An 18,711-nucleotide genomic window follows, 5' to 3' on the forward strand; every position below is an offset into this window, starting at 1 on the left:
AGTCATGGACATGCCATGGAGGCCTGAAGAAGTGTGGACCCTGGAGTAGAAATAAGAACTTTTCCATGTTTTAGTCGAGACCCTTAACAACCGCCCAGGGACAAAATAACAAACAATAACAGCGGTAAATAATATTTATTTAATTTTACACACTTAACCGCAGTAATATTAAATGCTTAGCAATTTTATTTTAAACAATAAACTTATTGCATGAGCTAATATAACTTAGAAAATATAAGGTCTAATAGTTTGCTGAATGCGTTTCAAACTAATTAGAAACCATATCATTTTATAATTATTCATCAATTCATGTTAATTACCTTAGTATTTTATAACACGAACGTCATTCATTAGCTCGATTACAAATAAATTTAATCGATTAAAAAATAAGAGCGTCGGTAAATCTAGGCGGTATTTGATCGGAGGTATTTTGCCATGTCATCTTTGATATCATTTGGTTCCGTCCTGGGATCATACCTGACAACTGGTCTACCCATTTTGTCTATTAAAAATTTCTCCCAGTTCCACCTGATATCGCTGTTTTTCAGTGGCGTATACAGTAGATACTTATCGCTCGCAAATACCTCTCTGGTCGGAGGACATTGTTCCTAAGTTACCATAGAAATGACGTCATAAAAGTCGGCAAATTGGCCAAATGACGTCACAAAAGAACCGCATAATTTAGATTAAAATTTAAGCTTACTTTCAAAAATGTATATAAAGGATTCTCTTTCGCGCCATTAACTTCCAATTTTGAAAAAAGTGGAAATTTGGGTGTAAATCCATTACCAGGCTTTACGTGTTTAATTGCGTTTAAAATCTCTTTATCACTGCCTGGTTCCAGCTATTTAATTTTAAGTAAATAGGTTAAAAAATAGGCGTAATTTCTAAAAAATAAACTTACATTTAAAAACTGGGCGCAAGGAAAGGCCAAAACTTCAAAATTATCGTAGGTATCTTTAAGGGCATTCAGTTGATGATATTGGCTGGCCAAACCTCAGTAGGTCGCGACATTAACGATCAACAAAACTTGACCGCGGTATTTCTCTAAGGATACGTCATTCCCCTCCCCATCTTTAACTTTAAAATTGTAAATATCCGTCACGTTTGATCGTGAAACGTTACAAATTCTGCTTGAAACTCCATTTGATTGGGCTAAGTTGACTAAACTCGTTGCCCATAATACGGCGCCTAACCCTATAGTCAAAGCCATAGTTTAAATACAATAAAGCTCTACCGATTTGAGTCTTTATATATCCTTATAGAAGGAAAACTCGCGCTTTAAATTATCCAAATGATATCTCCGTTAATTTACTTAAATGCGCAGATGTTTCTTTAAAATTACAAAAAACTTCCTGCAAGGTGTTTTGATAAAGGGCCTTGAATAAATATTTTTAAAATTCTTTTCCATAATTCATAGAAAAGTCATAGTTAACTTAAAACCCACGTACGTATCCAACCTTGGGAAGTTGTTTTCTATAGAGATATATTTATACCATTATAATAATTAGCATCATATCCCGCCCCCTCAAAGAACCCGCTATTGTTTTCAAAATCTATCCATTCAACCCTTTAATTAATTAGATATTATGTCGCATCGTTGGAAATTCGGAGTTTTATCCCGCCTTCCCGAACATTATAAGAATCATAGATTTGAATTGAAAAAAGAACCGAGTCCAGTTCATTATAGACCCGAAACTGTTAACTACAAGAAAAATCCCGAAACTGGACAAATGTAAATTAATTTAATTTAATTAATTAGAATAGAATAAAAAAATCTGCGTTAATAGTTCTAATAAATTAAATTTAAATGTTATTAGAACACGTGTGCAAAATGTTCCACTCCCATTACGTCATAGTAGCGCCGCTGATTTGGGTTTATGGGGAGGTGAAGAAATCATAAAGGGTTTCAGAAAACCAGGAACTTATAGGAGGTAGTTTTAATTAACTACGTAATTAAATTAATTAAAGTAACTTAATTCATTTAAATACCGCCACGCTTCTAATTATCTAGACTTCCATCATTTTGGGTGCCTCATTTAAAGAAAACTGTAGTTTACAGCGAAATATTTGATCAGTATCTTTCAGTTGTCGTAACTGAAAGAACCTTAAGGCTAATCGATCAAAATCATGGTTTTGATAATTATATTTTAAGGGTAACTTAATTTAAATTAAATTAAATCAGTTAAAAATAACCCCGTGTCATTTACTAATTGTTTTTTTTAATTAAGACGCCAGTTTACGATCTAAAATCTCAACTAGCGTTAGATTTGAGACGAAAAATGTTATTAGCGTTAATTAGAAAAGACTTTCTCAAAGATAACCCCGAAAAACAGAGTAAACTATTGAAAAAATACGAAGATTGCCTAATCCCTGTAAGGTCTTTAGTTAAAGATTAATTTAATTTAATTAGGTTAATTAAAATTAAAAATAATTGTAATTAAGGAAGAAGAGGCGGAATGGTTTGGTTTAAGCCTAAAAGCAGCTTGCACAAAACAATACAAAATTGAAGAGGAATTAAACAAACCCATCCCGTTAAAAATTCAATTTCGTAAAGATCTATTGGAACAGCTGCAAGGTAATTACATTACTAACTATTAATTCAATAATTAAATTTAATCCGTTTTCTAAACTAATTTAATTTTGTTTGTTAAATTTATTTCAGCGGCTAAAGATAGTGGAGTAGAATTTACCGATGAGAAGTAAAACTTTACTTACCTTTGGTGTAAGAAAACTCTTATGGTTCCTAAAACTAAAATTAAAATTTTCTTTCAGGAAAAACGTTGGATGGTTCGGAAAATTGAACCCATTTTCAAGCAACGAAGTTAGAAAATGAGTCAAATTAAATTAAGTCTGAAGCGTTTATTAATGAAAAGATTATTATAAAGATTTCAATGTTGATAAAGGGGGGAGAAAAGTGGGGCGGAAAATTTTGTAATATTTCAAATAGAGAGAAAGAGAGAAAAATAAACTGTAGTTGTTGAACTGTACATGAAATCAACGTCAATTTTGTTTTGTAACCACACGGGAGGGAACTCTTACGAATGAATAATGAAAGAAACTAAATATTAAAACTCAAAAAACAACTATTAACTATTACTCCCCAATATTCCTTAAGTCACTCTAAAGTCGACAACAATTTTGCCTTGAATTGAATTGAATTAAAAATAAAGAAATTAATTAAATTTTTCACGAATGTACTTCACTTTCATCAAAAAGCTAAACACGCTAACGGCAATCAATCAATCAATCAATCTACGTCGAGTTAAATACGTCGAAATCTAGGATTAAAATGTTTCTCAGGTGGGAAAGGGAGGGATTAAATTCAAAACTTATACTTAAAAAGAAAAGAAAGATAGAGGGGGATTGATTATATTTTACGAATGAACGAACAACATTTATGGCCAATCGGTAATGTGATCGGGTTTCTCGCCTTTTTCATGTCTGGCCCACATTTTGTAAAAGAGCTTCTCCAAATTGGAAGTATACACTCTGACGTTAAAGAGATTACTCTCCACTCGGTTAAACCAGACTTTAGCTCGAATCGCCTTCAAGCTTTTGTTTTTGAAGAAAGAAAGAAAGAAAGAAAGGTCCTTGAACTCGCTCTTCTATACCTTAAGTTCAAGATATACTTACAACTCTCGATCAGTTCCCAAGCGAACGGCGATATCCTCGTACTCTTGTCGAGAACTAGCGATCAATTCTTGTACACCCAAGCACGTTAATTGAGACGACGCCACCCTGGAAGCTAAAGTTTCACCCGGTAAGGTAACCATGGGTGTTCCAGCCCATAATACATCCATTCCCGTTGTATGTCCATTGCATAGTGGAGTATCTAAGCAGACGTCGGCCAATTGTCCTCTTCGAACGTGTTCCTCTTTCGCCGCTACATTCGAAAAGATTATTCTTCCGGGAGGAACTCCTAACTGAAGAGCGGAAGACAAGACATTCGCCTCTCCGACTGCCGGAAACCTCAGAAGCCACAGAACTCCGTTTGAAACCCTTTTTAGTATCTACAAGGAAATAAAAAACGCGAAATTCGGCAAGGAAGTTCGAGAGGAAGTGTATTTAAAGTTATTACGTTGGCCCAAGTCTGTAGGGTCGCCGGATCAATTTTGTAAAGTTGATTAAAGTTACAATAGACAATAGCGTCATCAGGTAGACCATATTGTTGTCGGGTGGTGACGAGGATATTTTTAGGAGCTTCCTCGCCAGTGGCGGCTTTATTATTAATTTGCGTGGTAGCCAAACCATTCTGAACGACAACACCATTAACGGATGTTTGTACTTGTCCAGTACTGATCATAGTTTGAACTTGACTGGTTGTTGGTAACTCAATGACCGTTTTAACAAATTCAACCTGTTCCGATTTAGATTCGGAAGTTGTCGAGACAGCAACTTCGCGAATTTTCTGTTGAAACAGAGATGATGGCGGCTTAAGTGGGTGGGCGGGTTCAGGGGTCAGAGGGATGGACTTACCTTAACTTCGGCTTTCTCAATAATGGGTGAAAGATCAGTGGCATTAACGATGCTGACGGTATCACCCAATCCCATGGTTTTGCTGGGATTATTGGCGGATTCAATGATGGCCCTCTCGATTAAATGCGGAAACATTTGTTTATGGTCGCCAATAAAGAAGGTATCGGGCATGTAAGATAATTTCTCGGAATATTGACTGGCCAAGTGTACGGGCGAGGTGACGGCGTCCGTGATGATGTAATCCATAAAAGGGGCGCCGCTTGTTCCGGGATATCCGAGCCACATGACTTGAATAGGCGCCGGTCTCAAAGCAAAAATCTCATTCCTGGCGCCTTTGGTGTAACCGTTCATGTTGATCAAAACGTGTATGCCATCTTTGAAAATACGATCGGCGGCTTTCCCATTGCAAGGCATTTGAGATAAGTCGATAAAGTGATCGGATTCCGAGGCTATTTTGGCCCGGAACGTAGTTCCATCATCGGGGCTCAACGCGTAGCAAAATATCTTAAGTAAAACCTATAATTAGCCCCCTAATTTTAAAGAGGAAGAGTGCGCCAATTACTTCGACTTTATCTCTTTGATGCATTCCAGGAACGCTTTGCATCAAATGGGACGTGGGATGGTTACCAAAATCAGAGCTAACATATCCAATTCTCAGTTTCCCATTGGTCGCTTTAAGATCTTTGGGGTGATTGTAGGGAGATTTGTGGAGAACCTGAATCTACAATAAGGCGACTCGCGTTAACACCTAAGTATTTCCAAGGCTCCCAAGTCGAGTAATTAATTACTTTTTCTAGGCATAAATTAGCGTGTCTGCCGGCAATGGACTTTCTGAAGCTATGCGACAAGGGATAAAGCATGCTATGATGAGGATGCACCGATGGAAGACGATTCTTATCGAGTTGATCAGCCACAATGGCCACCAATCTCTTCATTCTATTCTCGTAATCCGTCCAATCGCAAACAATCTGCGTTTGGAGAAATTGCGAATCCATTGGCGATCTCACAGGATTGGGGGGGGGGGGGTTAAAGTAACAAACCTGTAAACAATGCGCCAAATTACAGTAAGCGTCGGGAAACTCCGGTTTCAACTTCAACGCCGTGCGATAGGAAGTTATGGCTTCGGGAATGTTACCGGAATCCTTATGAATCGAAGCCAAGTTACTATGGGCGTCGGCGAAAGCCGGGTTAATTTGAATAGCGCGACTGTAACATTGTAGAGCGCCTTGAATGTCACCCATCTCTTTTAAAGTGTTGCCCATGTTAGAGTAAGCATCGGCGAAAGTCGGCGAAATTCGAATGGCTTCCTTATAGTGCAAAAGAGCTTCGTTCAATTTGCCCTGTTGTTGCAAAACGCTGGCCAAGTTCGAATGGGCCGCGGCGAATTCGGGGAAAACTTCCAAAGCTTTCAAGTAAAGTTTGGTCGCCTCTTCGATAAAACCTTGCTCTCGTTTGATATTAGCCAGGTTATTCAAAGAATCGGCGTGCGTCGGACACAACCTCAATGCGGTGTTATAACATTCTTCCGCGTCAGGAACTTGACCCTTTTCTTTCAAAGCATTCGCGAGATTACAATAAGCATCGGGGAAATTTGGTTGAAGTTCGATAGCGCGTCTGTAGGTGTCGATAGCTAAATCTATTAAACTGCAATAAGGTGGGAAAGAAACTTAGAACGACGGACATGATAGGTCAACTACTTTGATCGTTAGTTTACCCTTGTTCGTAATAAACGCAAGCTAAGTTTCCATGTACGACCGCGTTGCTGGGACTTAAGTTTAGTGCCCGAAGATACGCGGCCACGGCTCTGTCAAATATTCGGGCTTCTTTTAAAACGTTTCCCAAATTTATGTAGGCGTCTAAGAAGTTTGGATCTAAAGCTACGGCCTGCCAAAGATACGACGACTCTTAATCAAATCCTCATCTCTTAGACGAGACAAGATCATCGAAACCCTCGTTATAACGAACCTTCTCGAAATGGTGTATGGCTAACCATATCTCTCCTTGGGCATTGAAAACGCATCCCAAATTGCTCCAAGCAACGGCAAAAGAGGGACATGTCTCAATAGCTTTTAAATAGCACGCCTTCGCAGTCAAGTTTACGGTTTTAATTTTCATAAAGGGGGACATTGGGAACATTGCGAAAATCGCAATAGAAACATTGGAAGGAAGAAATTTAAAAAACGCAACGTTAGTTTTAAACGATCTTTGAGAATCGTTAAGTAAAGAATTATATTAAAAAAGAAAGTTATTAACATTGCCTATTTATTATAAAAATATTGCGCTAATTTTTTGACTTCCAAATGCGCTGGAAGTCAAAAAATTTTATTCTCAAAGCAATCGATCGCACTTTTAAAAAAAAAAATCGCAGATAATAGAAGTATTACTTTTCAAACCCAACTTCCGTACTTTTGGGAAGGTTTAAAGCGTAAACTTTTATTATATAATATATTTTTCGCAGCAATTTTCGCGCCAGCGCAACGCCACAATCGCAAAGAGCGCGTATTTTATGGAAGGCAGCCGCGGGGAAAAAAAGATCCTTCATTGTTTTTTGTTACAGAGAAAATAAACTTACGGCTTTTTAAAGTCCATTTTAATATTTTTTTTTATAAATCCCGTAGTGTCCTTATAAATTCGGGGACGATTCTAGGATAACTTTAATTTAATCTTAAAATTTAAACTAACTTAACGGAGATAACCTAACAAAATATAACTCAGACCCTAAAGAAGAAGAAGAAAAAAAAAAAAAAACCACCCTTCCCCCTCTGGGAGAGTTATATTATATCCCTTGGATTCGAAATTTAATTAAGAAACAAAAATTAAGACCCAATAAAGTTCAAATAAACATTTCAAAGGCAAACTAACGAAGAAAAATCAAATCTCGTCAATCCCACCCATATTCTAATAAGTATAATATTAATATCTGTACCTTCAAGGGCCCGATCTAACTTCCAATTACGATAAAACATACCTAAAACTAAATTCGGTAATTAGTCCCCAATTAAATAAATAACAATCTTATCCCAATTAGCCTTATTCCTGATCAGCGCCACCTACCCATAGCGGCGACTTTGAGAACTACTGTAAGCGGCAAGCCAATCAGATGTCGCTAAAATCTGGTGACGTCACTGACTGGCACTCTCGGGTCTTACCAAAAATGACGTCACCAGATTTTAGCGACATCTGATTGGCTTGCCGCTTACAGTAGTTCTCAAAGTCACCGCTATGGGTAGATGGCGCTGATCAGGAATAAGGCTAATTAAAACAAAACCATCCAATTAACTAATACCAAAGGACATATTATAACAGCTCCAAGACCATTACCGATAACCTATCACTGTCCTGGACAACTTAACTTAACACCGTTTAAACCCTAATTAAATTAAAACCCAGGCTAATTAAGTTTAAAACTAGCGAAAAAAGCTCACATCGCAGCAACATCTTGCGTGTTTGTTTTTCCCCCAAATTTGCCTTTAATTGGACAGCAGCTTATTTATGGTTTTGTCACGTATTTTTTTTATAATTGTCAGGAGTCTGTGATTTAATTTACCGCTGTTTAATTACCACGGCTTGCCACAGGACAGAGAGAGAGACACAGAGCGGGTCGGGGGTTAGAGAAGACTGCTGTCGATGCGCTCGCTCGCTCCCGTAGCGTCGAAGTACGTACGTAGTTGACAACTTTGCGACTTCACTAAAGATAGTAGAAAGTAGTAGTAGTAGTAGTAGACTTAATCCATCGTTGTTGACGAACCCAAACATACAAGGAAGGGTATGCCCTACACATACATTTCTTTATATTTTGAGTGAGAAAACTCTACAAAAAAAGCTTCGAAGGAAAAAGAAAAAGTTTTCGTTCATTAGTCAAGATGATTTTTTCAATTTCATTCTTTTGCGTGACGTGTATCGTCCAGTTTAGGGGTTAGAATAAAGGATTAAAAGGGGGGGATTAGGCATAGGAAAGTGTCCGAGGGATTGAAGGGATACGTTTAACTGGTTTTGGTTTAGGGACCTGTAATCACCAATATTGCAACTATTCAATTACCCGAATTAAGTTTAGACACGTTTAAGTATAAAATAGGCCAAATTTCGTTACTTGGAAAATCGTACCGAAACTTTTGAAAATTTACAAGACTGGTGCTGATTAGTATACATATATATATATCGCATATTTTGTGTGTACAAAAACTGATAAACATTTACGGTATGAAACTTTTAAAGAGACAACCGTAGATGTTGATCGAGAGAGAATATTCAATAAAATTATTTATTAAAAAAAAAAAGTGGGGTAAAAGAAAATGGATGGAAGGAAAGGTTTGGGTGTAACGTTTTTAGAGGCAGTTCGATACATTTACACTCGTTACTTTTGTGAGCTTATTATTAATCAATAATTGCCTAAATTACTAAGAAGCGCAATCCAAGAGGGGGGGTGAAAAGAATCAAATTTTCTCCGATTGAAATTGTAACAAAAAAATTAAGTATAAAATCGGCAGAGCGCAACGCGCGGCGGCTATGAAACTTTGAACAAATGTTTTGTTTAAAAATAAACACAAACATCATTCTAAGTTTATTCTATAAAATCGCAAATATCGTTGAAAAATCCACATGGAAAACTTGTTTCTGCTCATTTTTTTTCCAAATATTGCGACGGAAGGCTAATAATCATTCATGCAATTTCTGCGCAATCGCTTCTACCAAATTTCGCGGGGGCCAGCGCAACGCAATACAATTCGGGATACAATAAAGAAATATTTCGCAAAGTAGGGTTTGCACTTAAAAAACGCGACGAAACAATTCATTCAATATCATTTTAGACCTCTACTTTTCCTATTAGCATCTCTCTATTGTACCCCTAAGCGCGCGCAATTCGCGCAAAATGCGCATTCGCACGCGAGCGCAAAACTAAGCGCAAATGCGCAGCAGTTCAACTGAACGGACCCGAACTATAAAAGCAGCGCGGCGCGCAGAATAAATTTAGAGAAAACTTGATTTTGACGGACCCTCTTGGTCTGCCAAAACAATTCAGAAAAAAACCTAAGTAGTTTTTTGTTTCGTGAATTACACGTACAACTTGCCAACAAAAACTTAAGTAGACGTTGAGGGGAATGGATTGATTGTTTGATTGAAATGATAGAAGTTAATTGAAATTATTAAGGAGTTGAAAAAGAAATAGGTGGGATAGAAGGAAAAGGTTGATATTTTTGCGTTTTTCTGGCGTTTCAAGTGTATCTCGGTAAACTTTAGTCATACCTTAGCTTCATCGAGTCTTCCCAAGGCTTTTAATAAGTTACCAAGATCGCTTCGAACGCAGTAAAGGTCCTGCAATTGTTTGTTTGATTCTTTTTATAAACGTGAGAACGAACGATATTTGCAAGTGCAACGCCCGAAACTAATTCTTACAGGATTATATTGTAATGCCGATACGTAAGCTTGTACAGCTTGTTCCATATCGCCAGCCGCTACTAGAGCGGCTGCTAAGTTAATGTAGCCATCAATGAAATCTGGTTTCAATCGAACCGCGTGTCGATAGTTTTCTAGAGCTTCCTGCAACTGACTTCGTTCTTTGAAGACGTTACCCAAGTTGGAATACGCTTCGGCCAACAGTGGGTTTTGTTTAATAGCTAAAGTACTAAAATGCGCGGATCTTAATGAAGAAAAAATTTACAAAGACTCAAATTAAACCTAAACCCTAAAGAGGACCAAATTAAGTTAACTAGTGAAAGCTATATCCTTCAGGCTTATTTCACGTTACGAATGTAGCTATTGCTTGCTACACGCGTGTCTATGTGTCCATATACACTTTATTTTCTGACTTATAATTGAATTGGGTATGTATATATTGTCAGAAATTTTTAATACACATTTCAGGCACGGCGATTTTTAAAATACATTTCAACCCTTTTGTCACACGTTTCATGGGACCAGTAACATAATAATAGTAATAACAGGGTTCATACAACTTTTGGAAAACAAATTTCCCTGAGATTTCCATTTTTTCCCCCACATACTTACCTGAATTTTCCAGAGTTACGAGACTCCAAAGTTTAGTGTAACGCTATTCCTATGGAGGGGCTTGTTTGTTTACGTTTCGCTTAATTACTTGGCCCCTGTTTGTCTTAGCCCTAAGGTTTTAGTATGGTTAGATGGGGGGCAAATAGGACTATAACATACCCAAAGGACATCCCCGTATCTCTAGTAGAAACAGAGTTACGAGCCTGCAAAGTTGGGTCTAATGCTATTCCTATGGAGGGGTTTGTTTGTTTACGTTTTGCTTAATTACTCGGCCCGTGTTTGTCGTAGCCCTAAGTTTTTAGTATGGTTAGATGGGGGACAAATTGGACTATAACATACCCAAAGGACATCCCCGTATCTCTAGTAGAAACAGAGTTACGAGCCTGCAAAGTTGGGTCTAATGCTATTCCTATGGAGGGGTTTGTTTGTTTACGTTTTGCTTAATTACTCGGCCCGTGTTTGTCGTAGCCCTAAGTTTTTAGTATGGTTAGATGGGGGACAAATTGGACTATAACATACCCAAAGGACATCCCCGTATCTCTAGTAGAAACAGAGTTACGAGCCTGCAAAGTTGGGTCTAATGCTATTCCTATGGAGGGGTTTGTTTGTTTACGTTTTGCTTAATTACTCGGCCCGTGTTTGTCGTAGCCCTAAGTTTTTAGTATGGTTAGATGGGGGACAAATTGGACTATAACATACCCAAAGGACATCCCCGTATCTCTAGTAGAAACAGAGTTACGAGCCTGCAAAGTTGGGTCTAATGCTATTCCTATGGAGGGGTTTGTTTGTTTACGTTTTGCTTAATTACTCGGCCCCTGTTTGTCGTAGCCCTAAGATTTTAGTATGGTTAGATGGGGGACAAATTGGACTATAACATACCCAAAGGACATACCCGTATCTCTAGTAGAAACAGAGTTACTAGCCTACAAAGTTGGGTGTGATGCTATTCCTATGGCATATTTTTGTACATTTTGCTTAATTACTCGGCCCCTGTTTGTCTTAGCCCTAAGTTTTTTGTATGGTTAGATGGGGGACAAATTGGACTATAATATACTCAAAGGACATCCTCGTATCTCTAGTAGAAACAGAGTTACGAGCCTGCAAAGTTGGGTCTAATGCTATTCCTATGGAGGGGTTTGTTTGTTTACGTTTTGCTTAATTACTCGGCCCCTGTTTGTCGTAGCCCTAAGTTTTTAGTATGGTTAGATGGGGGACAAATTGGACTATAACATACCCAAAGGACATCCCCGTATCTCTAGTAGAAACAGAGTTACGAGCCTGCAAAGTTGGGTCTAATGCTATTCCTATGGAGGGGTTTGTTTGTTTACGTTTTGCTTAATTACTCGGCCCGTGTTTGTCGTAGCCCTAAGTTTTTAGTATGGTTAGATGGGGGACAAATTGGACTATAACATACCCAAAGGACATCCCCGTATCTCTAGTAGAAACAGAGTTACGAGCCTGCAAAGTTGGGTCTAATGCTATTCCTATGGAGGGGTTTGTTTGTTTACGTTTTGCTTAATTACTCGGCCCCTGTTTGTCGTAGCCCTAAGTTTTTAGTATGGTTAGATGGGGGACAAATTGGACTATAACATACCCAAAGGACATACCCGTATCTCTAGTAGAAACAGAGTTACTAGCCTACAAAGTTGGGTGTGATGCTATTCCTATGGCATATTTTTGTACATTTTGCTTAATTACTCGGCCCCTGTTTGTCTTAGCCCTAAGTTTTTTGTATGGTTAGATGGGGGACAAATTGGACTATAATATACTCAAAGGACATCCTCGTATCTCTAGTAGAAACAGAGTTACGAGCCTGCAAAGTTGGGTCTAATGCTATTCCTATGGAGGGGTTTGTTTGTTTACGTTTTGCTTAATTACTCGGCCCGTGTTTGTCGTAGCCCTAAGTTTTTAGTATGGTTAGATGGGGGACAAATTGGAATATAACATACCCAAAGGACATCCCCGTATCTCTAGTAGAAACAGAGTTACGAGCCTGCAAAGTTGGGTCTAATGCTATTCCTATGGAGGGGTTTGTTTGTTTACGTTTTGCTTAATTACTCGGCCCGTGTTTGTCGTAGCCCTAAGTTTTTAGTATGGTTAGATGGGGGACAAATTGGACTATAACATACCCAAAGGACATCCCCGTATCTCTAGTAGAAACAGAGTTACGAGCCTGCAAAGTTGGGTCTAATGCTATTCCTATGGAGGGGTTTGTTTGTTTACGTTTTGCTTAATTACTCGGCCCCTGTTTGTCGTAGCCCTAAGTTTTTAGTATGGTTAGATGGGGGACAAATTGGACTATAACATACCCAAAGGACATCCCCGTATCTCTAGTAGAAACAGAGTTACGAGCCTGCAAAGTTGGGTCTAATGCTATTCCTATGGAGGGGTTTGTTTGTTTACGTTTTGCTTAATTACTCGGCCCCTGTTTGTCGTAGCCCTAAGTTTTTAGTATGGTTAGATGGGGGACAAATTGGACTATAACATACCCAAAGGACATCCCCGTATCTCTAGTAGAAACAGAGTTACGAGCCTGCAAAGTTGGGTCTAATGCTATTCCTATGGAGGGGTTTGTTTGTTTACGTTTTGCTTAATTACTCGGCCCGTGTTTGTCGTAGCCCTGAGTTTTTAGTATGGTTAGATGGGGGACAAATTGGACTATAACATACCCAAAGGACATCCCCGTATCTCTAGTAGAAACAGAGTTACGAGCCTGCAAAGTTGGGTCTAATGCTATTCCTATGGAGGGGTTTGTTTGTTTACGTTTTGCTTAATGACTCGGCCCGTGTTTGTCGTAGCCCTAAGTTTTTAGTATGGTTAGATGGGGGACAAATTGGACAATAACATACCCAAAGGACATCCCCGTATCTCTAGTAGAAACAGAGTTACGAGCCTGCAAAGTTGGGTCTAATGCTATTCCTATGGAGGGGTTTGTTTGTTTACGTTTTGCTTAATTACTCGGCCCCTGTTTGTCGTAGCCCTAAGTTTTTAGTATGGTTAGATGGGGGACAAATTGGACTATAACATACCCAAAGGACATACCCGTATCTCTAGTAGAAACAGAGTTACTAGCCTACAAAGTTGGGTGTGATGCTATTCCTATGGCATATTTTTGTACATTTTGCTTAATTACTCGGCCCCTGTTTGTCTTAGCCCTAAGTTTTTTGTATGGTTAGATGGGGGACAAATTGGACTATAATATACTCAAAGGACATCCTCGTATCTCTAGTAGAAACAGAGTTACGAGCCTGCAAAGTTGGGTCTAATGCTATTCCTATGGAGGGGTTTGTTTGTTTACGTTTTGCTTAATTACTCGGCCCGTGTTTGTCGTAGCCCTAAGTTTTTAGTATGGTTAGATGGGGGACAAATTGGACTATAACATACCCAAAGGACATCCCCGTATCTCTAGTAGAAACAGAGTTACGAGCCTGCAAAGTTGGGTCTAATGCTATTCCTATGGAGGGGTTTGTTTGTTTACGTTTTGCTTAATTACTCGGCCCGTGTTTGTCGTAGCCCTGAGTTTTTAGTATGGTTAGATGGGGGACAAATTGGACTATAACATACCCAAAGGACATCCCCGTATCTCTAGTAGAAACAGAGTTACGAGCCTGCAAAGTTGGGTCTAATGCTATTCCTATGGAGGGGTTTGTTTGTTTACGTTTTGCTTAATTACTCGGCCCGTGTTTGTCGTAGCCCTAAGTTTTTAGTATGGTTAGATGGGGGACAAATTGGACTATAACATACCCAAAGGACATCCCCGTATCTCTAGTAGAAACAGAGTTACGAGCCTGCAAAGTTGGGTCTAATGCTATTCCTATGGAGGGGTTTGTTTGTTTACGTTTTGCTTAATTACTCGGCCCGTGTTTGTCGTAGCCCTAAGTTTTTAGTATGGTTAGATGGGGGACAAATTGGACTATAACATACCCAAAGGACATCCCCGTATCTCTAGTAGAAACAGAGTTACGAGCCTGCAAAGTTGGGTCTAATGCTATTCCTATGGAGGGGTTTGTTTGTTTACGTTTTGCTTAATTACTCGGCCCGTGTTTGTCGTAGCCCTGAGTTTTTAGTATGGTTAGATGGGGGACAAATTGGACTATAACATACCCAAAGGACATCCCCGTATCTCTAGTAGAAACAGAGTTACGAGCCTGCAAAGTTGGGTCTAATGCTATTCCTATGGAGGGGTTTGTTTGTTTACGTTTTGCTTAATGACTCGGCCCGTGTTTGTCGTAGCCCTAAGTTTTTAGTATGGTTAGATGGGGGACAAATTGGACAATAACATACCCAAAGGACATCCCCGTATCTCTAGTAGAAACAGAGTTACGAGCCTGCAAAGTTGGGTCTAATGCTATTCCTATGGAGGGGTTTGTTTGTTTACGTTTTGCTTAATTACTCGGCCCCTGTTTGTCGTAGCCCTAAGTTTTTAGTATGGTTAGATGGGGGACAAATTGGACTATAACATACCCAAAGGACATACCCGTATCTCTAGTAGAAACAGAGTTACTAGCCTACAAAGTTGGGTGTGATGCTATTCCTATGGCATATTTTTGTACATTTTGCTTAATTACTCGGCCCCTGTTTGTCTTAGCCCTAAGTTTTTTGTATGGTTAGATGGGGGACAAATTGGACTATAATATACTCAAAGGACATCCTCGTATCTCTAGTAGAAACAGAGTTACGAGCCTGCAAAGTTGGGTCTAATGCTATTCCTATGGAGGGGTTTGTTTGTTTACGTTTTGCTTAATTACTCGGCCCGTGTTTGTCGTAGCCCTAAGTTTTTAGTATGGTTAGATGGGGGACAAATTGGACTATAACATACCCAAAGGACATCCCCGTATCTCTAGTAGAAACAGAGTTACGAGCCTGCAAAGTTGGGTCTAATGCTATTCCTATGGAGGGGTTTGTTTGTTTACGTTTTGCTTAATTACTCGGCCCGTGTTTGTCGTAGCCCTGAGTTTTTAGTATGGTTAGATGGGGGACAAATTGGACTATAACATACCCAAAGGACATCCCCGTATCTCTAGTAGAAACAGAGTTACGAGCCTGCAAAGTTGGGTCTAATGCTATTCCTATGGAGGGGTTTGTTTGTTTACGTTTTGCTTAATTACTCGGCCCGTGTTTGTCGTAGCCCTAAGTTTTTAGTATGGTTAGATGGGGGACAAATTGGACTATAACATACCCAAAGGACATCCCCGTATCTCTAGTAGAAACAGAGTTACGAGCCTGCAAAGTTGGGTCTAATGCTATTCCTATGGAGGGGTTTGTTTGTTTACGTTTTGCTTAATTACTCGGCCCGTGTTTGTCGTAGCCCTAAGTTTTTAGTATGGTTAGATGGGGGACAAATTGGACTATAACATACCCAAAGGACATCCCCGTATCTCTAGTAGAAACAGAGTTACGAGCCTGCAAAGTTGGGTCTAATGCTATTCCTATGGAGGGGTTTGTTTGTTTACGTTTTGCTTAATTACTCGGCCCGTGTTTGTCGTAGCCCTGAGTTTTTAGTATGGTTAGATGGGGGACAAATTGGACTATAACATACCCAAAGGACATCCCCGTATCTCTAGTAGAAACAGAGTTACGAGCCTGCAAAGTTGGGTCTAATGCTATTCCTATGGAGGGGTTTGTTTGTTTACGTTTCGCTTAATTACTTGGCCCCTGTTTGTCTTAGCCCTAAGGTTTTAGTATGGTTAGATGGGGGGCAAATAGGACTATAACATACCCAAAGGACATCCCCGTATCTCTAGTAGAAACAGAGTTACGAGCCTGCAAAGTTGGGTCTAATGCTATTCCTATGGAGGGGTTTGTTTGTTTACGTTTTGCTTAATTACTCGGCCCGTGTTTGTCGTAGCCCTAAGTTTTTAGTATGGTTAGATGGGGGACAAATTGGACTATAACATACCCAAAGGACATCCCCGTATCTCTAGTAGAAACAGAGTTACGAGCCTGCAAAGTTGGGTCTAATGCTATTCCTATGGAGGGGTTTGTTTGTTTACGTTTTGCTTAATTACTCGGCCCGTGTTTGTCGTAGCCCTAAGTTTTTAGTATGGTTAGATGGGGGACAAATTGGACTATAACATACCCAAAGGACATCCCCGTATCTCTAGTAGAAACAGAGTTACGAGCCTGCAAAGTTGGGTCTAATGCTATTCCTATGGAGGGTATGTTCACGAACATTTTGCTTAATTGCTTGGCCCCTGTTTGACGCAAATTTCCCTGAATTTTACTAGAAATTCGTAATTTATTATTTATTATTTATTTCCCTGATTTTTCCAGGTTTGTATGAACCCTGAATAAGCGATACACTTCCATAAGTAAGTAACATAATAACAATAAGTGACACACAACCATATTTATCCCCCCCTCCCTTCCCGATAATTCAAAAATACAGTGTGAACGTATTCAGCAAAGCCCGGATAAAAACAGAATTAACTTTAAAGTGCATGTAAAATAGACCATTTCGGAAAGTACATACAGAGAAACCAACACAGGGAGGGGCGAGGCCGCCATTGTGGTATTCTCCCTCGCGCCACGAAGCAACTCCAGATGGAGTTCAATTAACTGGTTGCACTGTATGTAATTTCCGAAATGGTCTATTATTACGCACGCCAATGAATTTTTTCTTCCTTTCTTTTCGCGGGGGGGGGGGGGGGAAGGTGTATTTCGCGAATATGTGTAAAAACCTTCAGTACAAAAAAGGGGGAAAGAACTTATGATATAGGACTGACACACGTGTGGCAGCAGTATGTGGCAATACAGTTTCCAATAAAGGGGTTGCCCCCCACAGTTTCCTCGGGGGGGGGGAGGGGAGTCAAGAGCTCCCAGAGAGCGAGAGAGGCTAAGAGTTCAGTTTCACTCAGTACTTGACCAACCGAGATGGGGGGGGGATTTCTGTAGCCCCGTTTTTGAAAACTATACATAGCCACTCTATTTAAGAATATTTGTCATGACATGCAAAGTGTAAGAAAAAGAAGTAATATAGCCTTCACCTTATTAAGAGTAGGGAAAAAAAAGACTTACTTATCAAGTCTTCGACATTGAAAATGTATGGAACTTAGAAGCAGTAGTACACCCGTATTAGAAGGATCTTGCCGCCATAATTGCATACAATGCCTTTCAGCATTTTCGTAATCACCGGCTTGATATTCTCTATGAGCTAGTTCCGCTAAACCTAATAGCAACATTTTTTTTTTCTAAGTTAGGCCTAATCCTTGACTTGAAAATTTTTGTCTACTAATATCTACTAAATATATAGATTGCGATTAAACAATAATCATACTTTGGAACTGAGCAGCGGGTGTAGACATTTCACTTGTTCTGCTTCGTTTGTTTCCACTAAGACCTAAACCAACGCGGAACAAATTTAGAACAATATGTTGACACGCTTGATACACTAGTCTAAAGTTTAATTAAGCCTTTTCAAATATTATTCGCGAAAGATAAGATCGTCAAATATTGGAAGACAATATATTTATATCTATTCACAAGGTCACACCCATTGTTTATTAGTGAAAAGTTTCCCTTCCTTAACTATACTATTAAACCTAAACTGTCACGCAAATTGGCAACACCGACGTTAAAGTTGTTCTCATAATTAAAAATTTCTTAATTATTGAAGGTTAACACGCGTTTAAACCTACGCTTATATTCCGAGTAATAAGAATAACAATTTTCCCCCTATGCATTCACAAGCCATTTTTACGTTACCATTTCCAAATCTTAAGCCTTGGCATAGCATTAGTACATAATAGAAATTATTTTACCTGATGCATCGGAAAGCAGGGTATTACTAGTTGCCATTTTCATTTAGAAACTTATTTTAATTATCCTTTTATCGGCGAATAATTAATCACTTAACGCGAGTTAATACTGGAATTAAATCAATCTCGCGATCTTTCCTCACGAATACCGAAACCGATACACACAAATAAACCAGTCCGTTTAAAAACCAAAACGTCAATGCGCCAACACGTCGTAACAAAATGTCATATAGCACTCCGCGCGCCTATTAACGGACTTGTAACATTCCGCGCCCCAATGTAGGAAATGGATACAATACGTTAACCCTAAAATTAACTTTATCAAACACAAAGAAAACTTCGATCTTAAAAAATATTCCGCCTTAAAATCGTTAAGTAGGCCTAAAGTAAACGTTTAAAACTAATTAGGGAAAAATTAAATTAATTAAAAACAAAAATAAATATCGATAAATTGCGGTTGAAATGAGAA

General features: G+C 38.9%; 2 protein-coding genes and 1 long non-coding RNA gene across 7 annotated transcripts; 1 reads left to right on the forward strand and 2 right to left on the reverse strand.

Annotated features, from left to right (window-relative positions):
* mRpL28 (mitochondrial ribosomal protein L28) lies at nucleotides 1-3,161 on the forward strand. Of its 4 annotated transcripts, none has more exons than XM_089870740.1 (8): nucleotides 1-124; nucleotides 1,585-1,735; nucleotides 1,821-1,934; nucleotides 2,015-2,156; nucleotides 2,232-2,375; nucleotides 2,446-2,578; nucleotides 2,666-2,702; nucleotides 2,776-3,161. In XM_089870740.1, exons 2-8 carry the CDS (start codon nucleotides 1,590-1,592, stop codon nucleotides 2,834-2,836), a joined length of 777 nt encoding a protein of 258 aa, XP_089726866.1. In that variant the 5' UTR covers nucleotides 1-124; nucleotides 1,585-1,589; the 3' UTR covers nucleotides 2,837-3,161. The 4 variants fall into 4 exon arrangements, with proteins under 4 accessions (XP_089726866.1, XP_089726867.1, XP_089726868.1 ...); XM_089870741.1 differs by lacking the exon at nucleotides 1-124 and adding an exon at nucleotides 793-949; XM_089870742.1 differs by lacking the exon at nucleotides 1-124 and adding an exon at nucleotides 1,010-1,090.
* Nucleotides 131-1,046, reverse strand: LOC149690864 (uncharacterized). The gene is made up of 3 exons (XR_016383821.1): nucleotides 905-1,046; nucleotides 704-844; nucleotides 131-608 (listed from the first exon to the last, which is right to left on the reverse strand). It is a non-coding gene; the product is annotated as an uncharacterized LOC149690864 (long non-coding RNA).
* A 204-nt stretch (nucleotides 3,162-3,365) lies between the features above and the next one.
* sxc (O-linked N-acetylglucosamine (GlcNAc) transferase sxc) lies at nucleotides 3,366-18,462 on the reverse strand. Of its 2 annotated transcripts, none has more exons than XM_089870610.1 (14): nucleotides 18,246-18,462; nucleotides 17,762-17,824; nucleotides 17,503-17,653; nucleotides 9,874-10,102; nucleotides 9,724-9,792; nucleotides 6,445-6,561; nucleotides 6,194-6,363; nucleotides 5,520-6,123; nucleotides 5,268-5,447; nucleotides 5,042-5,200; nucleotides 4,480-4,983; nucleotides 4,082-4,411; nucleotides 3,637-4,013; nucleotides 3,366-3,555 (listed from the first exon to the last, which is right to left on the reverse strand). In XM_089870610.1, the coding sequence occupies exons 1-14, from the start codon at nucleotides 18,286-18,288 to the stop codon at nucleotides 3,399-3,401; spliced, it is 3,153 nt and encodes a 1,050-aa protein (XP_089726736.1). In that variant the 5' UTR covers nucleotides 18,289-18,462; the 3' UTR covers nucleotides 3,366-3,398. The 2 variants fall into 2 exon arrangements, with proteins under 2 accessions (XP_089726736.1, XP_089726735.1); XM_089870609.1 differs by having other exon boundaries at nucleotides 9,874-10,117; nucleotides 18,246-18,461.
* Between the last annotated feature and the right edge of the window lie 249 nt (nucleotides 18,463-18,711).

This window comes from Phalangium opilio, unplaced genomic scaffold (assembly GCF_054372755.1).
Source record: "Phalangium opilio isolate 3A_F unplaced genomic scaffold, DU_Popi_V2 ptg000031l_1, whole genome shotgun sequence".
Lineage (NCBI taxonomy): Eukaryota > Metazoa > Arthropoda > Arachnida > Opiliones > Phalangiidae > Phalangium > Phalangium opilio.

What these genes read in the sequence shown, in the direction of transcription:
- mRpL28 (XM_089870739.1), top strand. Translation starts at nt 1,320, where the DNA reads ATGCGCAGATGTTTCTTTAAAATTACAAAAAACTTCCTGCAAG. An exon ending in TTGATAATTATATTTTAAGG is followed by an intron (nt 2,157 to 2,231) that starts GTAACTTAATTT and finishes TTTTTAATTAAG; the next exon opens with ACGCCAGTTTACGATCTAAA. An exon ending in TCTATTGGAACAGCTGCAAG is followed by an intron (nt 2,579 to 2,665) that starts GTAATTACATTA and finishes AATTTATTTCAG; the next exon opens with CGGCTAAAGATAGTGGAGTA.
- sxc (XM_089870609.1), bottom strand. Translation starts at nt 18,288, where the DNA reads ATGAAAATGGCAACTAGTAATACCCTGCTTTCCGATGCATCAG. An exon ending in CCTGCTTTCCGATGCATCAG is followed by an intron (nt 17,825 to 18,245) that starts GTAAAATAATTT and finishes GCGTTGGTTTAG; the next exon opens with GTCTTAGTGGAAACAAACGA. An exon ending in CAATGTCGAAGACTTGATAA is followed by an intron (nt 10,118 to 17,502) that starts GTAAGTCTTTTT and finishes TTCTTCATTAAG; the next exon opens with ATCCGCGCATTTTAGTACTT.